Below are 20,395 nucleotides of genomic sequence, written 5' to 3'. Positions count from 1 at the left end.
GCTTGTTTAATTTGACTTTTTTTTACAGAGGTGCTGGAGTGGTGCTCCGGTGAGCTCCGGCAGCACTGCACCCCTGTTTCGATCCAAGTAACATGGCCCCGGGGATCAAGCTGCCCGGGTTTATGAGGTGTTGAGCGAGTATTTCTGGTCTGGGATCTAGTGTTTTTTTACAGAGGTGCTGGAGTGGTGCTCCGGTGAGGTCCGGAGGTGCTCTGCACCCCTGTTTAGATCCAAGTAACATGGCCCCGGGGATCAAGCTGCCCGGGTTTATGAGGTGTTGAGCGAGTATTTCTGGTCTGGGATCTAGTGTTTTTTACAGAGGTGCTGGAGTGTTGCTCCGGTGAGGTCCGGAGGTGCACTGCACCCCTGTTTAGATCCAAGTAAACTGGACCCGGGGATCAAGCTGCCCCGGTTTATGAGGTGTTGAGCGAGTGTTTCTGGTCTGGGATCTAGTGTTTTTTTTTCTGGAGTTTCTTTGGACGCAATGCAGCTAATCTGAGGAGAAAATGAGTTTGTATTCCATCCCTCACAAGGACAGGCTGTGAGTAAATGGGCTGTTCTGTGTTTGAACAAGTGGAAATAGATCTGGGGGGGGGGGGGTTCAGTGTTTGAACTGTGTTTGCAAATTCCTCCTTGCTGTCACCTGTCTGTCAGACAGTGGAAATCAAACAGACACTCAGGTTACTGGAGATCTGCACAAAAATGATAAATTTTGAATCCATTCTGACAAATGATTGTGAACCTGAATCTTTAAATTTGTTGCTATCCCCACAGCAGTTCCTTACTTTTGAGGGATTTTGGTGAATCCAGTTTCTTTTTATTGCTTTCACTCTGGAATGGTTTAAATCTCCTGATTGTCTGTTATGATTGGGATTGTGTTCAGTGCAGTTGTTGCTAACAAGGTACACGTGAATAATCTCAGGGATGATGGGCTTTATGTATGAGGAGCATTTGATGGTTCTGGGCCTGTGCTCAATGGAGTTCAGAGGGACGGTGGGAGTTGCGGAGGGATGTGTGGTTAAGTAAACCTACCGAATGCTGGAAAGCCTGGATACAGTGGACATGGAAAGGATGTTTCCATTAGACAGAGAGTCTGTGATCTGACAGCACAGGCTCAGAATAAAGATACTTCCCTTCAAAACTGTGATGAGAAAAACAATTTCAGCCAAAAGATGACTGATCTGTGGAATTTGTTGTCATAGAGGTTGGTTGAGGCTGCTATTTGGGTATATTTATGACAGAGATTAATATATTGATGATTGCTAAGTAGGTTCAGGGTTACAGAAGGAAGGCAGGAATATGGTGTTGGAATAAATCTCCGCCATGGTTGAGTGGTGGAGCAGACTCGATAGATCGAATCATCTAATTCTGTCCCGACATCTCATATCTTACCATGACTGAACAATGACTCCTTCCTATCCCATATCAGGTTCGGTGACGTGTCAGGGACAATTACAGATTTGTTCACTGAGACCGTTATATTTGTCTTCAATGTTTAGATTTCAGCAAGCAGAAATATTTTGTTCTCATTTGTATTGTTAACATGCTTCATTATCGTTCGTGTTAAAGTTAGACCTGCGGTGAGAGATTTATTGGAAGAAATACCCACAACTGGAAGCAAACCAAGAATGAAGATGAGGGAGCAGCAGCAAGCGAACCAGCACGAGGACTGAGAGCACCGACTAGAGAGAAACCCTTTTGACTCAGGGTTTCCATTGATTCAGTCGGGAACAAGTCTGGTGAGTCTCATTTACTCAAACACTGGTCCTTTAGACGTCACATGCCGTATATTCCGGAGTATAAGCCGACCCCCATTTTCAAGGTTAAAAAAGGGACTTTTTCATGTTACCTTTGTATAAGCTGTCCCCTTTTATAAAGGTTTTTGATTTAACCAGAAACAATGCCTGTACTCAGCTTTGCAGGATCCGGAACCTGAAATTTTTGTGAACCGGTACCTGCTAAGAAAACAGGCTTACACAGTGAAGAGCGTTATCAGCAAATTCTTAATAAATAAATCAGGGAGGAAACTTTTGGATTAGGTCACCAATGGTGAAGAAGCCTCTGAAATATTACCCCCACAAAACCATTTTGCACCGATCGTAATCTCGTTAAAACATAACACGGGGTGGCGGGATCAGTACATGTATTCAGTATTGAGTTTGCGACCGCCATGTACAAAAGATTAAAACGAGTGCGATATGGTGCTGGCTTCAAGCTGAAGGTTGTTGATTTTGCCAAAGGAACAAATAATTCTGCAGCTGCTAAGAAGTTTAGTGTAAACGAGAGAGAGTGAGAGAGTGGAGAAAGGCAGAGGACACGCTGAGGGAAATGCCAAAGATGAAATGTGCAAACCACGGGAAAACACGCCAGTGGCCAGAACTGGAAGAAAATGTCTTAGAGTGGGTGAATCACCAGCGATCATCCGGATACATTGTTACCAGAGAAATGATACGAGTTCAATGGGACGAAAAACACCATGAGGTCAGTGAAAATTTCAAAGCTACGCGAATTTGGTGCACCCGATTTATGAATAGACTCGATCTTGAGACAAAAAACAAAGATTACTCAGAAAATTCCTGCGAGGTGTTGTTGTTTACGTTCAAAATCGCTGCTGGATGGACAAAGTGGGTTAAAGAGGTGTGGCGTTGACATTCGGAAGGTTTTGGGAAGGAAAAGTCGCTACTTGTCTGGGACGTGTTCAAAGCGCACTTGTCAGGTGAGACAAAAGCAGCACTGAAAGCTGAAAACACAGAGATTGCAGTCATCCCCAGTGGTTTGATCTCCGTGCGCCAGCCACTAGATGTGATTTTAAACAAACCAAAGTTGAGAGTGGAATGAATTTGACTCAAAAACAACCAATAAATCCGACCTGTCTTCCCTGTATTCGTTTTTCCAAAGTTGGCACCCTCTGTAACAGCCGACCTCCTAATTTTAGGACCAAAATTTGGGGCCTAATTCTCGGCTTATACACTGGAATTTATGGTATCTGTACAAAATAAAGTAGGGAATAGTTGAGGTGAGAATGAATGTATCAGTTAAGTCTCTCAGACCCAGTTGCAATAATGTACTGTCAGTGTCCGAGCTCTTTTAAGTCACTCACATTCCCTCAGTGTTTGCTCATTTGAAGAACTTGTATCTTCTGAAGTAGCTTTTGGTCAGTTCTGAGTGTGGAGAGGGAAAGAGGGGTGTTTATATTTACTATCCTGCAAAAGGAGGTAATTGTTTGCAATTACCTGCTGCAGACTCACTGCCCATACCCTGTACATTCTCAACCAGATTATTGACATAGATGACAAGTAGCAATGGGTGTCACCCTGGGGAGCTCCAGGAGGCACGGGCCTTGACTCCAATAAACAGCCTCCCATCATCATCATCTGCTTCCTACCATCGAGCTGTTCCCAGACTCTGGGCTCTGTGACAAACACAATGTTAGTAGAAAGATTAGACAGTGAGTAATATAAAGAGATATTTGTTGCTTCCTGAAAGCTGTCTGATGCAATGGACCTGATCCTCCTTTGCTCACAACGTGATCTGCCCTAGGACTCTTCCTCCCGGGTCACACTGTGTCCGATAACCCACATCCACAACCTCCCTCCACCCCGCCAGTAACCCCACAACTTTCCCACCATTTACCCCACACCCATACACATAAACAGATCCTCGTTACCGACATCCACTCTCATTGCTTGGGGAACCAGAACTAACTGATCCTCCATTCCCGGAACAGACTGTGCAGCCGTCAGGCTCGGTCCTGACTCTTTCCCACTGCATCCGCCCTTCGATTTACACAAACTCGAGACCAGCTCCTTCCTCATCGCCGCCCAACCAGGCTCAAAGCTCGATAAGGAGCCTCATGTGTGGCACCTTATCAAAGATCTGAAAATCCAAGTCCACAATATCAACCAATTCTCCTTTGTCTACCCTGCTTATTATTTCTCAAAGCATTCCAACAAATTTATCAGGCAAGATTTTCCCTTGCAGAAACAATGCTGACTCCGTCCCATTTTATCTTGTGCCCAAACTCACATCCTTAACAATCGACTCCAACATCTTTCAAACCACTGTCAGACTAAGTGACCTATAGTTTCCTTTCTTCTGCCTCTCTCCCTTCTTGAAGAGTGGAGTGACATTTCTGAAATCTTTATGGGTTGAGCTCAGAAATCGCAGGGGTAAAAGGACCCTGATGGCAGTTATCTACAGGCCTCTAAACAGCTGCAGTGATGTGGACTACAAATTACAGCAGGAAATAGAAAAGGCTTGCCAGAAGGGCAGTGTTTTGATCATTGTAGGGGATTTTAACATACGAGTGGATTGGGAAAATCAGCTCGGCACTGCATCTCAAGAGAGAGTATTTGCAGAATGTCTACGAGATGGCTTTTTAAAACACCAGAACTGAATTGACTGCGCTAGTATTCAGGGGCACCACTGACATAGTCTTACCCTGTTGGAGAATTCGGGCACATTCCCAATGTGCTCCCCACTCATCTTGCTTAGCATAGGTGTGGCAGAGGGACAGGAAAGTGTTAAACTGGGGGCCTCCCGAGACAGGGGCAGGTTCCCTTAGGGTCAATAAAATTAGCATTAACCAGTACATTTTCCAGTCCTTATCAGTTCCGCCAGTAACGTGTTTACAGTCCGTTTGATGTGTCCGCCAGAGCTGCCCTTCCACCATCACTGCAGGAGGTGTTGTCAGTAGCACTTGGTACAGTCCTCTCCACCTCGGTCCCAACTTCTTATCATCCCAGTTCTTGAGCAGGACAATTCTCTAGGCTGGATGGTGGAGTAGTCACCTTTAGTTTAGGGTTCATCCTCTCGATAGGCTTGTCGTACCTGTGAATGCAAGCTTTGGAGAGTGTTAGTTAATTTCCATAAGTATTTTCCCATCTCCTCCCCCAAGGTATGCATATCCAATGTTGCAGGTAAGCCCTCAGGGAGGAGTGGCAGACAAGGTCGGGGTCCCCATGGGGTTCTCATGGGCTTCCTGTAGATAATTTCCGCAGGTGATAACCCCGTCTTACTTGATAGCGTGATTCTCATATGGGATAGGACTAAGGGTAAAACCTTCAATCAGGTCAATCCAGTTTCTTGTGTAAGTTTTGCCAACTTATCTTTCAAAGTACAAAGTTCCACTGTGTCGCTACGTTCAAATGATGGGTGCAGTGGAACTGCTGTTTTATAGCAAGTTCTTTACAGATTTCCTCATTTATTTTGGCCCATTGTCCGAGCTTATCACTTCTGGAAGTCCATAGTGAGGAGTTATTTCTTTTAGCAATATGTTCACAACAGTCATAGTGGTATCATTAGTTGTAGGAACAGCTTCAATCCATCTGCTAAATGCATCTACTATCACTGAGCAACACCTATAACAATGTACTCAGGAGATTCTATAAACTCAAGTTACAAACAAGAAAAAGTTCCACCAGGCAAGGGGGTAGTTCCCGAACCACAAGGCATCCCCTTCCCAGCATCTGTTTTTTTTTACAATTTAAGCATGCTTTGGCTGGTTTTTCAGCTGCTTTCTGGAAGTCAAGATTGTAATAGTGTATTAACCATTCCCTCCTTGCGCAAGCGTGTACAATTATGTACATGATCTATAAAAATAGGTACGAACACAGAGGGAACACAGAGCTGTCCCGCAGGCGTCACCCATAAATTGGTCTGAGGTTCCAGGTGGCAACCCATTTGGGACCATAGTTTGTGCTCTCCTTCAGGGGGGTCCCCCTGTTAGTTACGTATTTCCCCCATGTCTGGCATACCCGTGCTTAGATTTTGACTAATAGGAGCTTGCTGGGTTCCCCAGGGGACTAAAAGTGTGGGATTCAAGGCTGTCTGTTTGGCCGCTGCATCAGCCCTAACGTTACCCTGGAACATCTCATCACACTCCCCAGTATGGGCTGCACATTTAATAATAGTGAAAACTCGAGGTAGCTGTAGAGCAGTGAGTAAGTTGTTTACAATGTTAGCATTACTTATGGGGTGGCCAGAGGAAGTCAGGAATCCCTAAAGCCCCGTAGTCAGTTCCTAACGGGAGTCCATGTAAAAGTCCACACTTTAGTTTGTTGCTAGGACACAGGCAGGAGTCAGAGCAAACAGCTCAGCCTTCTGGGTAGAGACAGCTGATTCAAAAGAGGCCTGCTCAATTACAATGGCATGCAAAAGCTTGGGTACCCCGGTCAAAATTTCTGTTACTGTTAAACAAGTAAAAGTTGTACTGATTTCCAAAAGACATAAGTTAAAGATCACACATTTCTGTAATATTTTAAGCAAGGAAACTTTTTTTTTAATTTCCATCTTTTACAGTTCCAAAATAACAAAAAAGGCAAAGGGCCTGAAGCAAAAGTTTGGGCACCCTCCATTGTCAACACCTAGTAACACCCCCTTTGGCAAGTATCACAGCTTGTAAATGCTTTTTGTAGCCAGCTAAGGGTCTTTCAATTCTTGTTTGGGGGAGTTTTGCCTATTCTTCCTTGCAAAAGGCTTCTAGTTCTGTGAGACTCTTGAGCCATCTTGCATGCACTGCTCTTTTGAGGTCTATCCACCGATTCTCAATGATGCTTAGGCCGGGGAACTCTGAGGGCCTTGGTAAAACCTTCAGCTTGCACCTCTTGAGGTCATCCATTGTGGATTTTGAGGTGTTTTTAGGATCATTATCCTGTTGTAGAAGCCATCCTCTTTTCATTTTTGGCTTTTTTACAGACAGTGTGATGTCTGCTTCCAGAATTTGCTGGTATTTAATTGAATTCATTATTCCCTCTACCAGTAAAAGTCCCTGTGCCACTGGCTGCAACACAAGCCAAAAGCATGATCGATCCACTCCCCGTGCTTAACAGTTGGAGAGGTGTTCTTCTCATGAAATTCTACACCCTTTTTTCTCCAAAGATATCTTTGCTCATTGCAGTCAAAAAGTTCTATTGTAACTTCATCAGTCCACAGGACTTGTTTCCAAAATGCATCAGGCTTGTTTAGATGTTCCTTTGAACCTTCTGAATTGAACTCTGGGCTCTTTGGCTTTCACCCAGGGCAAACCCAGACAGTGATATGGGGAAGCACCAGTTCTGTCTGTCGCCAAAGGAAATCCGGAACTTCAGGCAGTAATGCGCTGACCTCTTTTCCTTTAACCTCTCCAATCACCGTGACTGGGAACTTCTGTCCCTCGAGGGGTGCATAATATTGGCTTTCCTCAGTTCAGCACCTCGGAGGGTCAAAGCACAGAGTCACATGAGGGTCGGCCGCTGGCAGAAGGGGTTCAAACGCAGATAAAGTGCCCAGCACTGGGGGGGAGGGGGGTTGTCAGTAACTGGGGAAGATGTCCTTGTTCACTAGTCCCAGGGTGATATCCTCGTCCACGCAGAGAATCTCGATTTCCAACGGACAGAACAAGTCTCTCTCTGCTAGATTACACCCCGACTGGTGGTGACTGTAAATGAAGCCTCACACTGGGTGCCCTGGAATTCCACCTGCAGTGGCTGGGTACATGAATACATACGTGCCCTGCCTTTGAACCCAGACAGTCCATTTTTCTGATAGCTGTTTTCCATTTTCTGAAACCATTTCCTGATTGAGAGTGGATGTGGTTGCCGCCATATCAATAATAAATGGAATTCCAGCCACTTGCAATATTACATTGGGCTCTTCCTGAGGGGTGATACTCATGGTTGGAAGCATCCTTGTTTGTCAATTTCTAAACGGGCTGTTGCCCCCACCGGTTCCTTGGTATGTTTTTGTTCCCATTTCTGTTCCCCAGATATAGCCCGCTCATGTCCTTCGTCCCGCTGAGCCCATTTACCTGTTATATTAGTTCCCTTCGGGGTCGATCGGGATTCGAAAGTCGGGTCAAAGCTTGTCACGTTCCATTTCAGTCTTTGTCAGGCCAATCCATATCATTTGTTTTAATCATGTTGGCTAACTTAGTTGGTAAGCATTGGAGCAGTTAGGCATTAAACGGGAGGGACGGATTCCCATCTTTAAAGACTCGGTCTCCTGTGAAAGTGCTCAGCAGGCCATAAATCGCTCCCAATAGACTGGTCCCGATTCTCCAGGCTTAGGTTTTCTTTGACGTACTTTAGTGATGTTTGCAGGTTGCTGGAGAGCCCTTTCCAAGGCTTGAATGATCCGGTCTGTCTGTTCATTCTCATCATGGATTCCTGCCTGTAACTCCGGATAGGTTTGGTATCTCAGTTCTGCCTTCCGTTTCCACCCCTCATCAGCTGAGAGAATCATGCAGCAGAGCGAATAAATCTTGCGGAGTCGCATTATGCACTCAGCATCACAGTCACTGTCCTCAAACAGGGTCGGTATGCCAGACATGGGTTCGGGATCCCTTGTTTCACTTATCACTTAGAACTTCAAACTGATGTTCTTGCCCTGCTCTCCTATCCAGGCCGGCCTTGATTTGCTTACGTTGTTTTCCATACTCTCGTTTTCGGCGCCCATCCACCCATTCATGCTCCGCTTTCAGCCTCTCCCAACCATTGGCGTTCCTTCGGCAGTGCATACCTCTAATGCTTTGTCACATGCATTATTCCACCAACTTGCTAATACTATACTGTTCTACTTTGCATCGGCCTTATCCTACCATTCCTTTTTCAGTAATTTCCACTTCTTTCCACTGTTCTTTTTCCATATCAAATTTACTGCTTGTTCTCACGAGGTAATATCCCAGGCTCCCCCCCAGTGGCCAGATTTTGTTTCCCAATTTCTTACTCAGCGCTGCACTCAACATTCACAAATCTTTTCCCTTGTCTGGAAAACTCTCACACATATTGTGTTTGGCTGCTGTTGTCCCACTCATATCACTCAACTGCAATTGACCTCTGTTCTTTACCCGGCACAAAGCCTTCTGCTCAATTAACAATCAGATAAATTTACACGGCTGGCAACTCCTGTGAAATTGATAAATTTACCTGGGACCACCTCCTGCCCACTTACTAAAATTTACCCGGCCCATCTGCCTCCTCAGTAAAATTTTGCCCACCTTATATGAGTCTCCCAACAGATTCTTTCCCAGTCCCGTCAAGGTATGTGATCAGCTTGGGAGAGGGACCGTACCTCGAAAGGAACTTAACGGAGACTGACAAAGTACCTATTGGGCGCCTGGTCGGTCTCCGCAGTCCCCAGAGTGGTCCAGCCACTTACTCAGCCCGTCTGCTTGGCACTCCCTATATTGGGATCCTGTTCGTGACACCAAATGTTAAAGTTGAATCTGAATAAAACACGAGAGACCAGCTATCGTCACCACAGTTTATTGCGCATTCTCCTGTAGGAGTTTGAGACCCAGTTGTCAAAGGGAAGGCACGTAAGCAGTCAGGTTACAGTCGTGTATTTATACATACTAAGCCCCATACATTACTATTTGCAAGATGTTATTTGAACTGGTATGCTCACCAAGTCTGTTGGTGCAAAACTTAATTACTTAGATAAGAGAGTTCATAAAATGAAGGTTTTAATTGCAGATGCACGTGCTGTTCTGTCCTTATCAGTTATTCCCTTTGCAAGGCCCTGACTTAGTTACAGACAGATGTTCATTCCTGTCCTTTTCAGCGAGTCCTCCTCCCTTTACTCAAATATGGGTACAATGTATAATGTTATCAACTAACGAGGATATAATGTATAATGTTATCAACTAATAAGGGTACAATGTATAATGTTATCAGTTCTCAGTGTGTCTCTCTGCAAGCCAGAGAGAACTGGGAATGTGCCTGTCTTAGTTAACCGCTGAAAACAGAGTTTACTTAAGTTCCAAAATTCCTATTCAGTCCCAATTATTCTTTTAGCCAGAGGTTACAAAGGTTCAAAATGATTTTGTTATATATCCTCAATTCCTCAGGAGTGCACAGGGGAAATATTCATGTTACCTGTGGTTATTGTGGCGATGCAGAAGTTGCTGGAGAATTTACAAGTGCGAAGTGATATTTGGAAATCTGACATTTTAAAGTGTAATTTAGCAAGCAAATCGCTTATGGACAAAGTGCAAAAGCTCTGGTGAGAAAAGTTTTCATTACCCGTTACAAGCCTGCTACATAGGTTGTGTGAGAGTGCAGATGAACTTGATCTAACTCAGAGATCAAAGTTCTTATGGACAATGCTTTGCTAGCTGTTAAAATAAATACCTCTCTATATAAAATACACTGTGCACATGTTATCACTGGGTAAAGAAATGCACATTATGAGATTTATGTGCCCACTGGTCATTGCAAGTTAGAGGGGACATTGGTGGGAAGGTGGGGAGTCCTCCAGTGTCCTTGATGCCCTCACCTACAAGATGTGCATCCAGCTGCAGCCTGTAATCCTGCACTTTAAGGAGTTGGAACTTGAAACGGATGAATTCTGGATCATCCAGGAGTTGGAGGGGGAGATAGATATGACGTGAAGTGAGATGAGTTACACTCAAGGTACAAGACACAGGAAACTGGGTGAAAGTGAGGAAAGGGATGAGGTTAAACATTCCTCACAAAATACTCTTGTGACCATCCCACACAACAACAGTTGGACCACTTCAGAAACTGTTGGGGATTATTAGCAGAGGAAAGTCAAAGGGGTGATAGGGGATTCGTTAGTTAGGGGAACAGAACAAGAAGGAATGAATATCCTCGTGGTAAGGCTTTCTAATGCTAGTGTGGGGGGAGGGGTGATGTGATTAAAGTAAGTTGTAGTGGGAACGGTAACCAGAATGACAGAACAGATAGTGGAGAGGGTTAATTGAATTGAATTTATTGCATACATTCTGCATCTACATGAGTAGTAGAAATCTTCACATTACGTCTCTGTTGAAAATGTGTCATTTATAGTAATTTATAAAAAATAGTATGTAGATAGGGCAGTCAATATGACATAGAAATCAATTAATCAGTCTGATGGCCTGGTGGAAGATGTTCTCCCAGAGCCCGTTGGTCCTTTTGCTGTGGTACCGTTTCCTGGATGGTAGCAACAGGATCAGTTTGTGGTTGTGGTGAATTGAGTCCTCAATATCCTTTTATCACACCTGCCTCTGCAAATGTCCTGAATAGTGGGAAGTTCACATCTAGAGATGTGCTGGGCTGTGCGTACCCCTCTCTGTAGGTTCTTGCAATTAAGGAAAGTGCAGTTTACCAGGCAGTCATTCAGCCAGTCAGGATGCTCTCATTTGTGTTCCTGTAGAAACTCCTTAGGATTTGGGTCCCCATCCCAAACTTCAACCGTCTGAGGTGAAAGAGGTGCTGTTGTGTTTTTATCACAACACAGCTAGTATATACAGACCATGTCAGATCCTTGGTGACCCTCTCAACCCCAGATCCATTGGTGCCAATAGAGGTTAGCCTGTCCCCATTCCTTTTGTCATCCACAATTAGCTCCTTTGGGTTTGTGACAATGATTGAGAGGTTGTTTTCTTGACACCAGTCAGATGTTGTTCAGACCTCAGACAGAGTCAGCAATCAAATGGTTGAGCATGGTGCGATGAATGTGCTGAGCTGTGTATATCACAATGCAAGAAGCATCGTAGGAAAACCAGATGAGCTCAGGACAGGGAAATATGATATTGTAGCCATTACTGGGACTTGGTTACACCCAACAGTCTGAGATATTTAGAGCAACAAATTTGTAGAGAGATCGCAGACCATGCCAAGAAACAAAGGTTGATTCAGTTGGTGATTTTAACTTCCCAGATATTGACTGGGATTCCCATACTGTGAAAGGACTAGATGGGGCAGAGTTTGTCAAATGTGCCCTTAATCAGGACGTAGAATTCCCGACGTAAATTGTGCAATAAGCTGTTAGGAAATGACCCAGGGCTGTTGACAGAAACTAGTGATCATAATGCCATGAATTTGAAAGTAAATATGCAAAAAGAGGTCTGGACCATGGGTTGAGATTCTAAACTGGGGAAAGGTCAATTTTGATGGTATCAGAAAGGATCTGACAAGTGTGGTTTGGGACAGGCTGTTTTCTGGCAAAGGAGTACTTGTAAGTGGGAGGCCTTCAGAAGTGAAATTTTGAGGGTGTGGAGTTTGTATGTGCCTGTCAAAATAAAAGTTGAAAGGTAAATGGTGCAGAGAACCTTGGTTCTCAAGAGATATTGAGGCCCCAGATATTTTGTTCCTCTAAATGCCTCAGACTGTTGGGTGCTGTCAAGACTCCTTAACGACTGACTCATTAATCATCATTCCAATTCCTGAGCTCATCTGACTTTTTTTTTGTCGTCTTCTGTTGGTTCCTAAAAGATTCCCAATAGTTTTTGCTCTTTTGTTTGCCCTCTGTTTGGCTTCTCATTTCAGCCATGGTTGTGTCCTCCTGCCTTTCCAATGCTTCCACTTCTTTCATAAGTATCGATCACTCAACTCCCGAGTTTCTGCCAGAAACTCCAGCCATTGCTGTTCCATTGTCACTCCTACTTGTTTTCCCTTTGAAGCAAGTTAGACATCATGGAAACATGGAGAAGTTCAGCACAAAAACAGGCTATTTGGCCCATATAGTCAATGCCAAAAAAACATTTAAGCTGTCGAATGCATCTACCTGCATCTACCTCCATACCCCTACCATCCAGGCTCCCATCCAAACTTCTTTTAAATGGTGAAACCGAGCTCACATTCATCACTTGTGCTGGCATCTCATTCCACACTCTCGCGACCATTTCAATGAAGGGCTTTTCCACATGTTCCTGTTAAATTTTCACCTTCCCCACTGACCCACTACCTCTGGTTGTCATCCCACCCAACCTCAGTGGAAAGAGCTGCTGGCATTTAACCTATCATTTTCCTCATAGTTTTGTAGACTTCTAATAAATCCTCAAAGCAATGTATAATTTCCTTGTTTATGTTTAGAGCCTTTTTTTTAGGTTGATAAGATGATGAGGGGCATTGATCGTGTGGATAGTCAGAGGTTTCTTTCCCAGGGCTGAAATGGCTAACACAAGGGGGCATAGTTTGAAGGTGCTTTGAAATAGATACCGAGGGGATGTCGGGGGTAAGTTTTTTTTTTACACAGAGAGTGGTGGGTTGCATACAGAATGTTTCAGTTCCTGTGGGACCAGGCAATGAGCACCGATGCGGCTCATTGGGAACAGGGAATAAAACCAATGGAGAGAGACAACTGAGCCCGATCACAGGTTGGAGATGGCAGAACTGCCCCTATGTTATAGATTCAGGAAGAGCATCAGAGAGTGTGATGGTCATTCCAGATACCAGCACTGTGCCCAGTTAGAAGATGATTCCTCTCTCCAACTTGGGTTGAACTTTACTGTAACAGTGTGATGTCAGCTCACACCTCGCCAACTCAAGTGATCTCATCTGAAATGTTGTCCCACACCCATTGATCGATTTTGTATATGTTTTTACAGGTTAAATATGACAAGGAATTTGTCTATGGGAATCTCAAACACAACACGCCAGTTTTGCTGTCTCTGTCCAGATATTTAAGAAGAGGAGCAAGGGATTCACTCGGTCATTTCAACTGAAGGTACATCAGCAAGTTCACACTGGACAAGGCCATTCACCTGTTGTAAGTGTGAGAAGGGATCCAGTCAGTTATCCCACTTGTGGACACACCAGTCAGGTCACACTGGGCAGAGGCTGGTCATTTGCTGAATTTGTGGGGAATGGTTCACTCGATCATCTAACCGAATGGCACACCAGCATGTTCACACTGGAGAAATGCCGTTCACCTGCTCAGACTGTGGGAAGGGATTCACAAAATCATCTCAACTACTGAGACACCAGTCAGTTCACACTGGGCTGAGGCTGGTCATTTGCTGAATTTGTGGGGAATGATTCACTCGATCATCTAACCAAATGGCACACCAGCATGTTCACACTGGCGAGCGGCCGTTCACCTGCTCAGACTGTGGGAAGGCATTCACTATATCATCTCACCTACTGAGACACCAGTCAGTTCACACTGGCGAGCGGCCGTTCACCTGCTCAGACTGTGGGAAGGGATTCACTTGCTCATCTAACCTGAAGGAACACCAGAGAGTTCACACTGGAGAGAGGCCATTCACCTGCTCAGACTGTGGGAAGGGATTCACTTCTTTGTCCCAACTGAAGGTACATCAGCGAGTTCACAGTGGAGAGAGGCCGTTCACCTGCTCAGACTGTGGGAAGGGATTCACTTCTTCATCCCATCTGAAGGTACATCAGCGAGTTCACACTGGAGAGAGGCCGTTCACCTGCTCAGACTGTGGGAAGGGATTCACTTGCTCATCTAAACTGAAGATACATCAGCGTGTTCACACCGGGGAGAGGCCGTTCACCTGCTCAGAATGTGGGAAGGGATTCACTTGCTCATCTAAACTGAAGGTACATCAGAGAGTTCACACCGGGGACTGGCCGTTCACCTGCTCAGACTGTGGGAAGGTATTCACTTCTTCGTCCCAACTGAAGGTACATCAGCGAGTTCACACTGGGGAGAGGCCGTTCACCTGCTCGGACTGTGGGAAGGGATTCACTTACTCGTCCCAACTGAAGGTACATCAGCGAGTTCACACTGGAGACAGGCCATTCACCTGCTCAGTCTGTGGGAAGGGATTCACTCGGTCATCCACCCTAATGGCACACCAGCGGGTTCACACAGGGGAGCAGCCGTTCACCTGCTCAGAATGTGGGAAGGGATTCACTTGCTCATCTAAACTGAATGAACATCAGCGAGTTCACACTGGAGAGAGGCCATTCACCTGCTCAGTGTGTGGGAAGGGATTCACTAAATCATCCTACCTACTGATCCACCAGTCAGTTCACAATGGCGAGTGGCCGTTCACCTGCTCAGACTGTGGGAAGGGATTCACTCAGTCATCTAACCTGAAGGAACATCAGAGAGTTCACACTGGGGAGTGGCCATTCACCTGCTCTGAATGTGGGAAGGGATTCATTAAATCATCCCACCTACAGTTGCACAGGTCTGTTCACACCGGGGCGAGGCCGTTCACCTGCTCAGACTGTGGGAAGGGATTCACTTGCTCATCTAAACTGAAGATACATCAGCGTGTTCACACCGGGGAGAGGCCATTCACCTGCTCAGTGTGTGGGAAGGGATTCACTCGGTCATCTGAACTGAAGGTACATCGGCGAGTTCACACTGGGGAGAGGCCATTCACCTGCTCAGAGTGTGGGAAGGGATTCACTAAATCATCTCACCTACTGAGACACCAGTCAGTTCACAGTGGCGAGCGGCCGTTCACCTGCTCAGACTGTGGGAAGGGATTCACTTGCTCATCTAAACTGAAGGAACATCAGAGAGTTCACACCGGGGTCTGGCCGTTCACCTGCTCAGACTGTGGGAACGGATTCACTTCTTCGTCCCAACTGAAGGTACATCAGCGAGTTCACACTGGAGAGAGGCCATTCACCTGCTCAGACTTAGGGAAGGGATTCACTTGCTCATCTGAACTGAAGGTACATCAGCGAGTTCACACTGGGGAGAGGCCGTTCACCTGCTCAAACTGTGGGAAGGGATTCACTAAATCATCTAACCTCCTGAGCCACCAGTCAGTTCACACTGGCGAGCGGCCTGCTCAGACTGTGGGAAGGGATTCAGTTGCTCATCCCAACTGAAGGTACATCAGCGAGTTCACACTGGGAGAGGCCGTTCACCTGCTCAGTGTGTGGGAAGGTATTGACTCAGTCATCTCATCTACAGACACACAGGCGAGTTCACACAGGAGAGAGGCCGATCAGCTGCTGAGACTTTGGGAAGTAATTCTATCAGCAAAATCAACCAAATGTGCATCATTGAGTTCACAGTGGGGAGAGGCCGTTCACCTGCTGTGAATGTGGGGAGCGATTCACTCAGGTCATTTAACCTTATGTAACTCTTTCTTCAGCTAGCAACTTAATATAGGGGGTGATAGCCCCTGAGCTTGGCCAAACCTAAGAAATCTCGTTTGTGTGAATGCTGCATGATGTGTCCCCTGTTACAAATCAGTACCCCAAAAATAACAAATGGTACACAATATGCGATTAAACAATTGAGCTATTTAATTCTTACTTTGACTATGGGATTAGTAAAGGAAACAAATAAAGGTAAAAGGGCCCTTTCTCTCCATTTGTGTCTTCTCATCTCTCCCTGGCAAAAGACCGTGAAAATCTACCTTCCAGACTCACAGGAAAGGACAATATCTCTATCATTGGATAGCTAGGCACTCCAAAACCCTGTTATTTCTAGTCATAAGCTAAACATTGCTGCTGCAGAGAAATCATTAGCTCAGCAGTGAAATATAACACAGAGACCATTACATTAGCAGTGAAATCTCACAGCCTGTTACATTTGTGACACACTACCGGCTTCACACAGCGGAAAAAGTTTCAATAAGTTGCATGCTGGATATTTGTCCATCACTGTTGCTAAAGCTATTTTGAGAGTGACTATCAGTGCTGAACTCTACAATTATTGCTGCTGCTCACCACATTCAGTTCTGGGCACAGGAGGAGTTTCTTCTACTGCATATTCACCTTTAATGGGACTGGAGTTTAATATTGACGGGGGTGGAGTGTGGCCAGTAAAGAAGTGGAGCTTTGAGGCTTTGGCTCAAGTAGTTTTGGCAGATGGATTGTGCAATCAAGTCAATCAAGATGTGAATAGCTCCTGGAGGCTACGCCTGTCTGTGAATGGAGTAACATCAGTTTCTGAGCTGCTAGTTTTGTCCCTTTCCCCCTAGTTTAAACCAAATTTAATATCTTGAGTTGCTGATTCTTGAAGGGGAACAATATGTCTTTGAGGAGTGGGAAATACTTGTCTGAACCTAGTGATAAAGGCAACGGGAAAGGAAAGATGCAAAAGGAAGGATCTGATGAAATGCCATTGTGGGCTGAAGATATGGCTTTGAAACAGTTCATTTAAAGACTAACTTAAAAAGAATAGTAATGAAATGATGTCATTTCTGGGAAAACTTATGGATCTGGAAGCTCAAGTCACTACACACAAAGAGGAATTGAAGATAATTAAGCAAAAATTGCTTGTAAGTAAAATGAAGTAAAACTAGGTCTTGCCGAAGGAATATACAAATTGTTGGGCTGCAGGAAGGAGTTGAAAATGGAGATTTAACTGCTTTCTCATACCCTTATTTCCTTCTATATTATCACAGCCGCCTACTATAGAAAGAGCAGACAGAACTTTTACTTTGAGATCTCAAGATCCAGATAAAGCAAGGGCTTTTCTGGTTTGTTTTCATTATTTTAAGATTAAAGGTCAAATAATGTGACAGGCAAGAAAACAAGAGTTTTTAGATTTGAGACATCTGAGCTTGGTTTTTATGAAGATTATTCAAAGGAGGTAATGGAACAAAGATCAAAATTTGCTTTGGTAATGAAACAGGCATATGATAAGAAATTGTTTCCTTCCTTGCGTCACCCAACAAGAATTAAAGTTTTTCCTCCTGATTCTCCTCCTCGTACATTTTGTGATCAGAAAGTTGCACTGGCGTTTGTTTAAACTATATCTGCTGCGACTGCCGATTGAACTGTCTGGCATATTATCTGCATAATAGCATTTTGAAAAGAAGATTTATGAAGACTACTTGGACATTTCATTGAGAGACTATTAAAAGAAGATTAGGGGACGTTTATTATTGCATATCATTGTTTTTTTGGTAAGAGGATTGATGGTTCAAGTATGACTGTTTAAATGGTTATTTGGACATTCGACGGAGGAAAAGAACATAAAAGGACTTGTTCCTTTAACCTAATATCTGGTTTGATTTTTTTTGTGTTTTTTTCTTAATTAAATAACTGGCAGTTTTTCCTTCTAATGGGGCAATTTCCTTCTCTTATATATACTTAGCGGAGGTTTCAATTACTTGCATAATATTATTAGTTTTCAAGATTGTGTTGATCTGTTATTAAACACTATGCTTGGTTTCTCTAGGTAATATGTTTTAGATTTTAATAACTGCTTATTTTTTAAATTCTTTTCAACATATTAATATGTTTTTTATATAATGAATATTATTGCATCTTATAACTGAATTTAAAGCCTTTTTAGGGGATTTAATGTTAAGTTTAAGAAGGAGCTGTTTTTTTCTTTTTAAGAGATAACAATTTTTTGGTTTCCTCTTTTTTTTAAAAAAGACTAAATATAAACATGGGATAGTTTGTAGATGCTGGAATGTAAACATTTTCCTTTGTTGAGACTGTCATTCAAAGGGATAGAGAACCTTTTTTAATCTTTTTTTTTCAGACAGACAGAGCAGTCTTGGCTGTGTTTCCTATCATAGGGTGCCTCATTTTTCTGGGCTGTGGGGGGAGTGGGATGGGGTTAGAATTAGGGTTTTTGTCCCATTGGGTGGTTCCGGAGCATGTGTGTTTTCTGTGTGGTTGTATTCTCCATCGCCACCATTTTTGATCATCCCTTATTGGTATGTGCTCGGCACATGTGTAAAGTAGAATAAAATTATAGTTTGGAATCTAAACTCATTAATGTAATACGCTGGAATGTATGTGGTTGGAATCATCCTATCAAATGAAAAAAGACTTTTAAAATCATCAATCGATTTCAACCTGGTACAATTTTTTGCCTAGGAGACGCATATAAAGGCGGGAGATCAAAATAGGTTTTTTGGATCGTGGAAGAGTTTGCAATTTCACTCCACTTCTCAAAGTAAAACTAAGGGAGTGTCTATTTTTATTAAATCCAATATTTTGTTCATTCAAGAGGACATTAAGTCAGATTTTTTTGTCGATTTTTAATTGTTAAAGGAGTAATTTGTAACAGAAAAGCTGTTTTGGCCAATTTGTATGGTCCTAACTTAGATGATCTTTTTTTAAAAAATGTATTTGCTTTACTGCCTCATTTAAATGAATATATGTTAATAATGGGCGGGGATTTTAACAGTTGTTTAAATCCTTTGACAAGAGCTGAACCAACCAGCAACTTCCAAATCACTCCGCATTACTTATTAATTCCTTTTTGACCGATTTTTGGATTGATTGAATTATGCAGATATTTACAGCCTGATGACAGAGAATATTCTTTTTTGTCACATGTTTATAGAAAATATTCAAGGATCGATTATATTACAGTTGACCCTTACTTCTTGCCTACTGTTAAGAATTGTGAATATGACACTATCGCTGTATCTGCTCATGCAGCTTTCAGTTTGTCTTTCGAATTTGATGATGCAATCCTTGCCCACCCACCTTGGCGCCTGTCTCACACATCATTGCAGAATTCAGACTTTGTTAGCTTCATTGAGAAACAGGTAAAATATTTTTTTTCTTTTTGATGTTTGAGGGGGTACATCTAAATTAATCATATGGGATACATTTAGAGCATTTTAAGGTGGTCAGATCATTTCTTATTCTAACCTGAAAAAAAACAGACTAAAGTAGAATTAGATATGATTACAAAACAAGTTAAAGTCCGATAATACTTATGCGATTTCCCGTAATATTGACTTATTTAAACAAAGGATGGAGCTTAAATCACAATATAATTTATTATTAACTCATCCTATTGAAGGCTATTTGCTTAAGCTAAAAAGTCAATATTATATGTTTGAGATAAAAATAACAAACTGCGTGTCAATTAAAAACGGCCAGAGCCTAAAGGCAAATTTTGAAAATCTGTAAGGAAGTTGGTACACTTGCTTGGGAATATGAGGACATTAATAAGATTTTTATACTGAACTTTATAAATTTAAATTTCCAGTCGATTCTTCTAAAATAATTTTTTTTTACGAAAGATTGTTTTTCCTCGAATTTCTGTTAAGGATCAAAAACCTCTTGATGCCCAAATTACCAAAGCCAGAATTCATAAAGCTATTTTTTCAATGCCATCTGGTAAGGCCCCTGGACTTGATTCGTATCCTGTAGAATTTTATTAAAAAATTGGAAAATTGCTCTCTCCGTATATGTAGGAAATGTTTAAGGACTCTTTTGTGAAAGGCGATTTACACTTTGTTTTTTATGACACTTCTATTGCTTTAATTCTTAGAAAGGATAAAGGTCCTTCTGATTGTGCCTCATATAGACCTATTTCATTATTGAATGTTGATGCTCAGATCCTGTCAAAGATAATGGCCAATTGGTTGGAAACTTTTAGGGTAAAGTTATTTTTAAAGATCAAACAGTCTTTATAAACGGCCGTTATTCCTTTTCAAATGTTTGGAGATTATTTAACATTAGATACCCATCTTCTGTTAAAACTCAGTAATGTGTCATCTCTTTCGATGCTGAAAAAGCATTCAATCGAGTTGCATGGAAATATTTATTTAATGTTTTCGAGAAATTTGGTTTTGGTGTTAATTTAAATAATTGGATTAGAATGATATATAAAACTCCTATTGCCTCTGTTATTACTAATAATTGTAGATCTCTTTTTTCAGCTTTCACGGAGGACAAGACAAGGTTGTCTATTAAGTCCTTTGTTATTTAATTTAAAATTAGAATCCCTTGGTATCACTCTTCGTGAAGCTAAAGATATTTATGGGATT

At 42.9% G+C, this 20,395-nt stretch overlaps 1 protein-coding gene and 1 long non-coding RNA gene across 2 annotated transcripts in view; both read left to right on the top strand.

Annotated features, from left to right (window-relative positions):
• LOC132390027 (uncharacterized) overlaps positions 1-1,679 on the top strand; it is a 34,258-nt gene extending 32,579 nt beyond the window's left edge. The window contains exon 3 of the long non-coding RNA XR_009510756.1: positions 1,570-1,679. This is a non-coding gene — a long non-coding RNA (uncharacterized LOC132390027). The remainder of the gene's footprint in view (positions 1-1,569) is intronic.
• Positions 1,680-1,687: 8 nt separating this feature from the next.
• LOC132390029 (oocyte zinc finger protein XlCOF6-like) overlaps positions 1,688-20,395 on the top strand; it is a 29,577-nt gene continuing 10,869 nt past the window's right edge. Inside the window, exons 1-2 of the mRNA XM_059962619.1 lie at positions 1,688-1,739; positions 13,313-15,454. Coding sequence (XP_059818602.1) covers positions 13,764-15,454 — 1,691 coding nt within the window. The 5' untranslated portion in view covers positions 1,688-1,739; positions 13,313-13,763. The remainder of the gene's footprint in view (positions 1,740-13,312; positions 15,455-20,395) is intronic.

Source organism: Hypanus sabinus, unplaced genomic scaffold (assembly GCF_030144855.1).
Source record: "Hypanus sabinus isolate sHypSab1 unplaced genomic scaffold, sHypSab1.hap1 scaffold_742, whole genome shotgun sequence".
Lineage (NCBI taxonomy): Eukaryota > Metazoa > Chordata > Chondrichthyes > Myliobatiformes > Dasyatidae > Hypanus > Hypanus sabinus.
The sequence above is the reverse complement of the archived record's forward strand: the minus strand, read 5'-3'. Positions and strand labels throughout refer to the sequence as shown.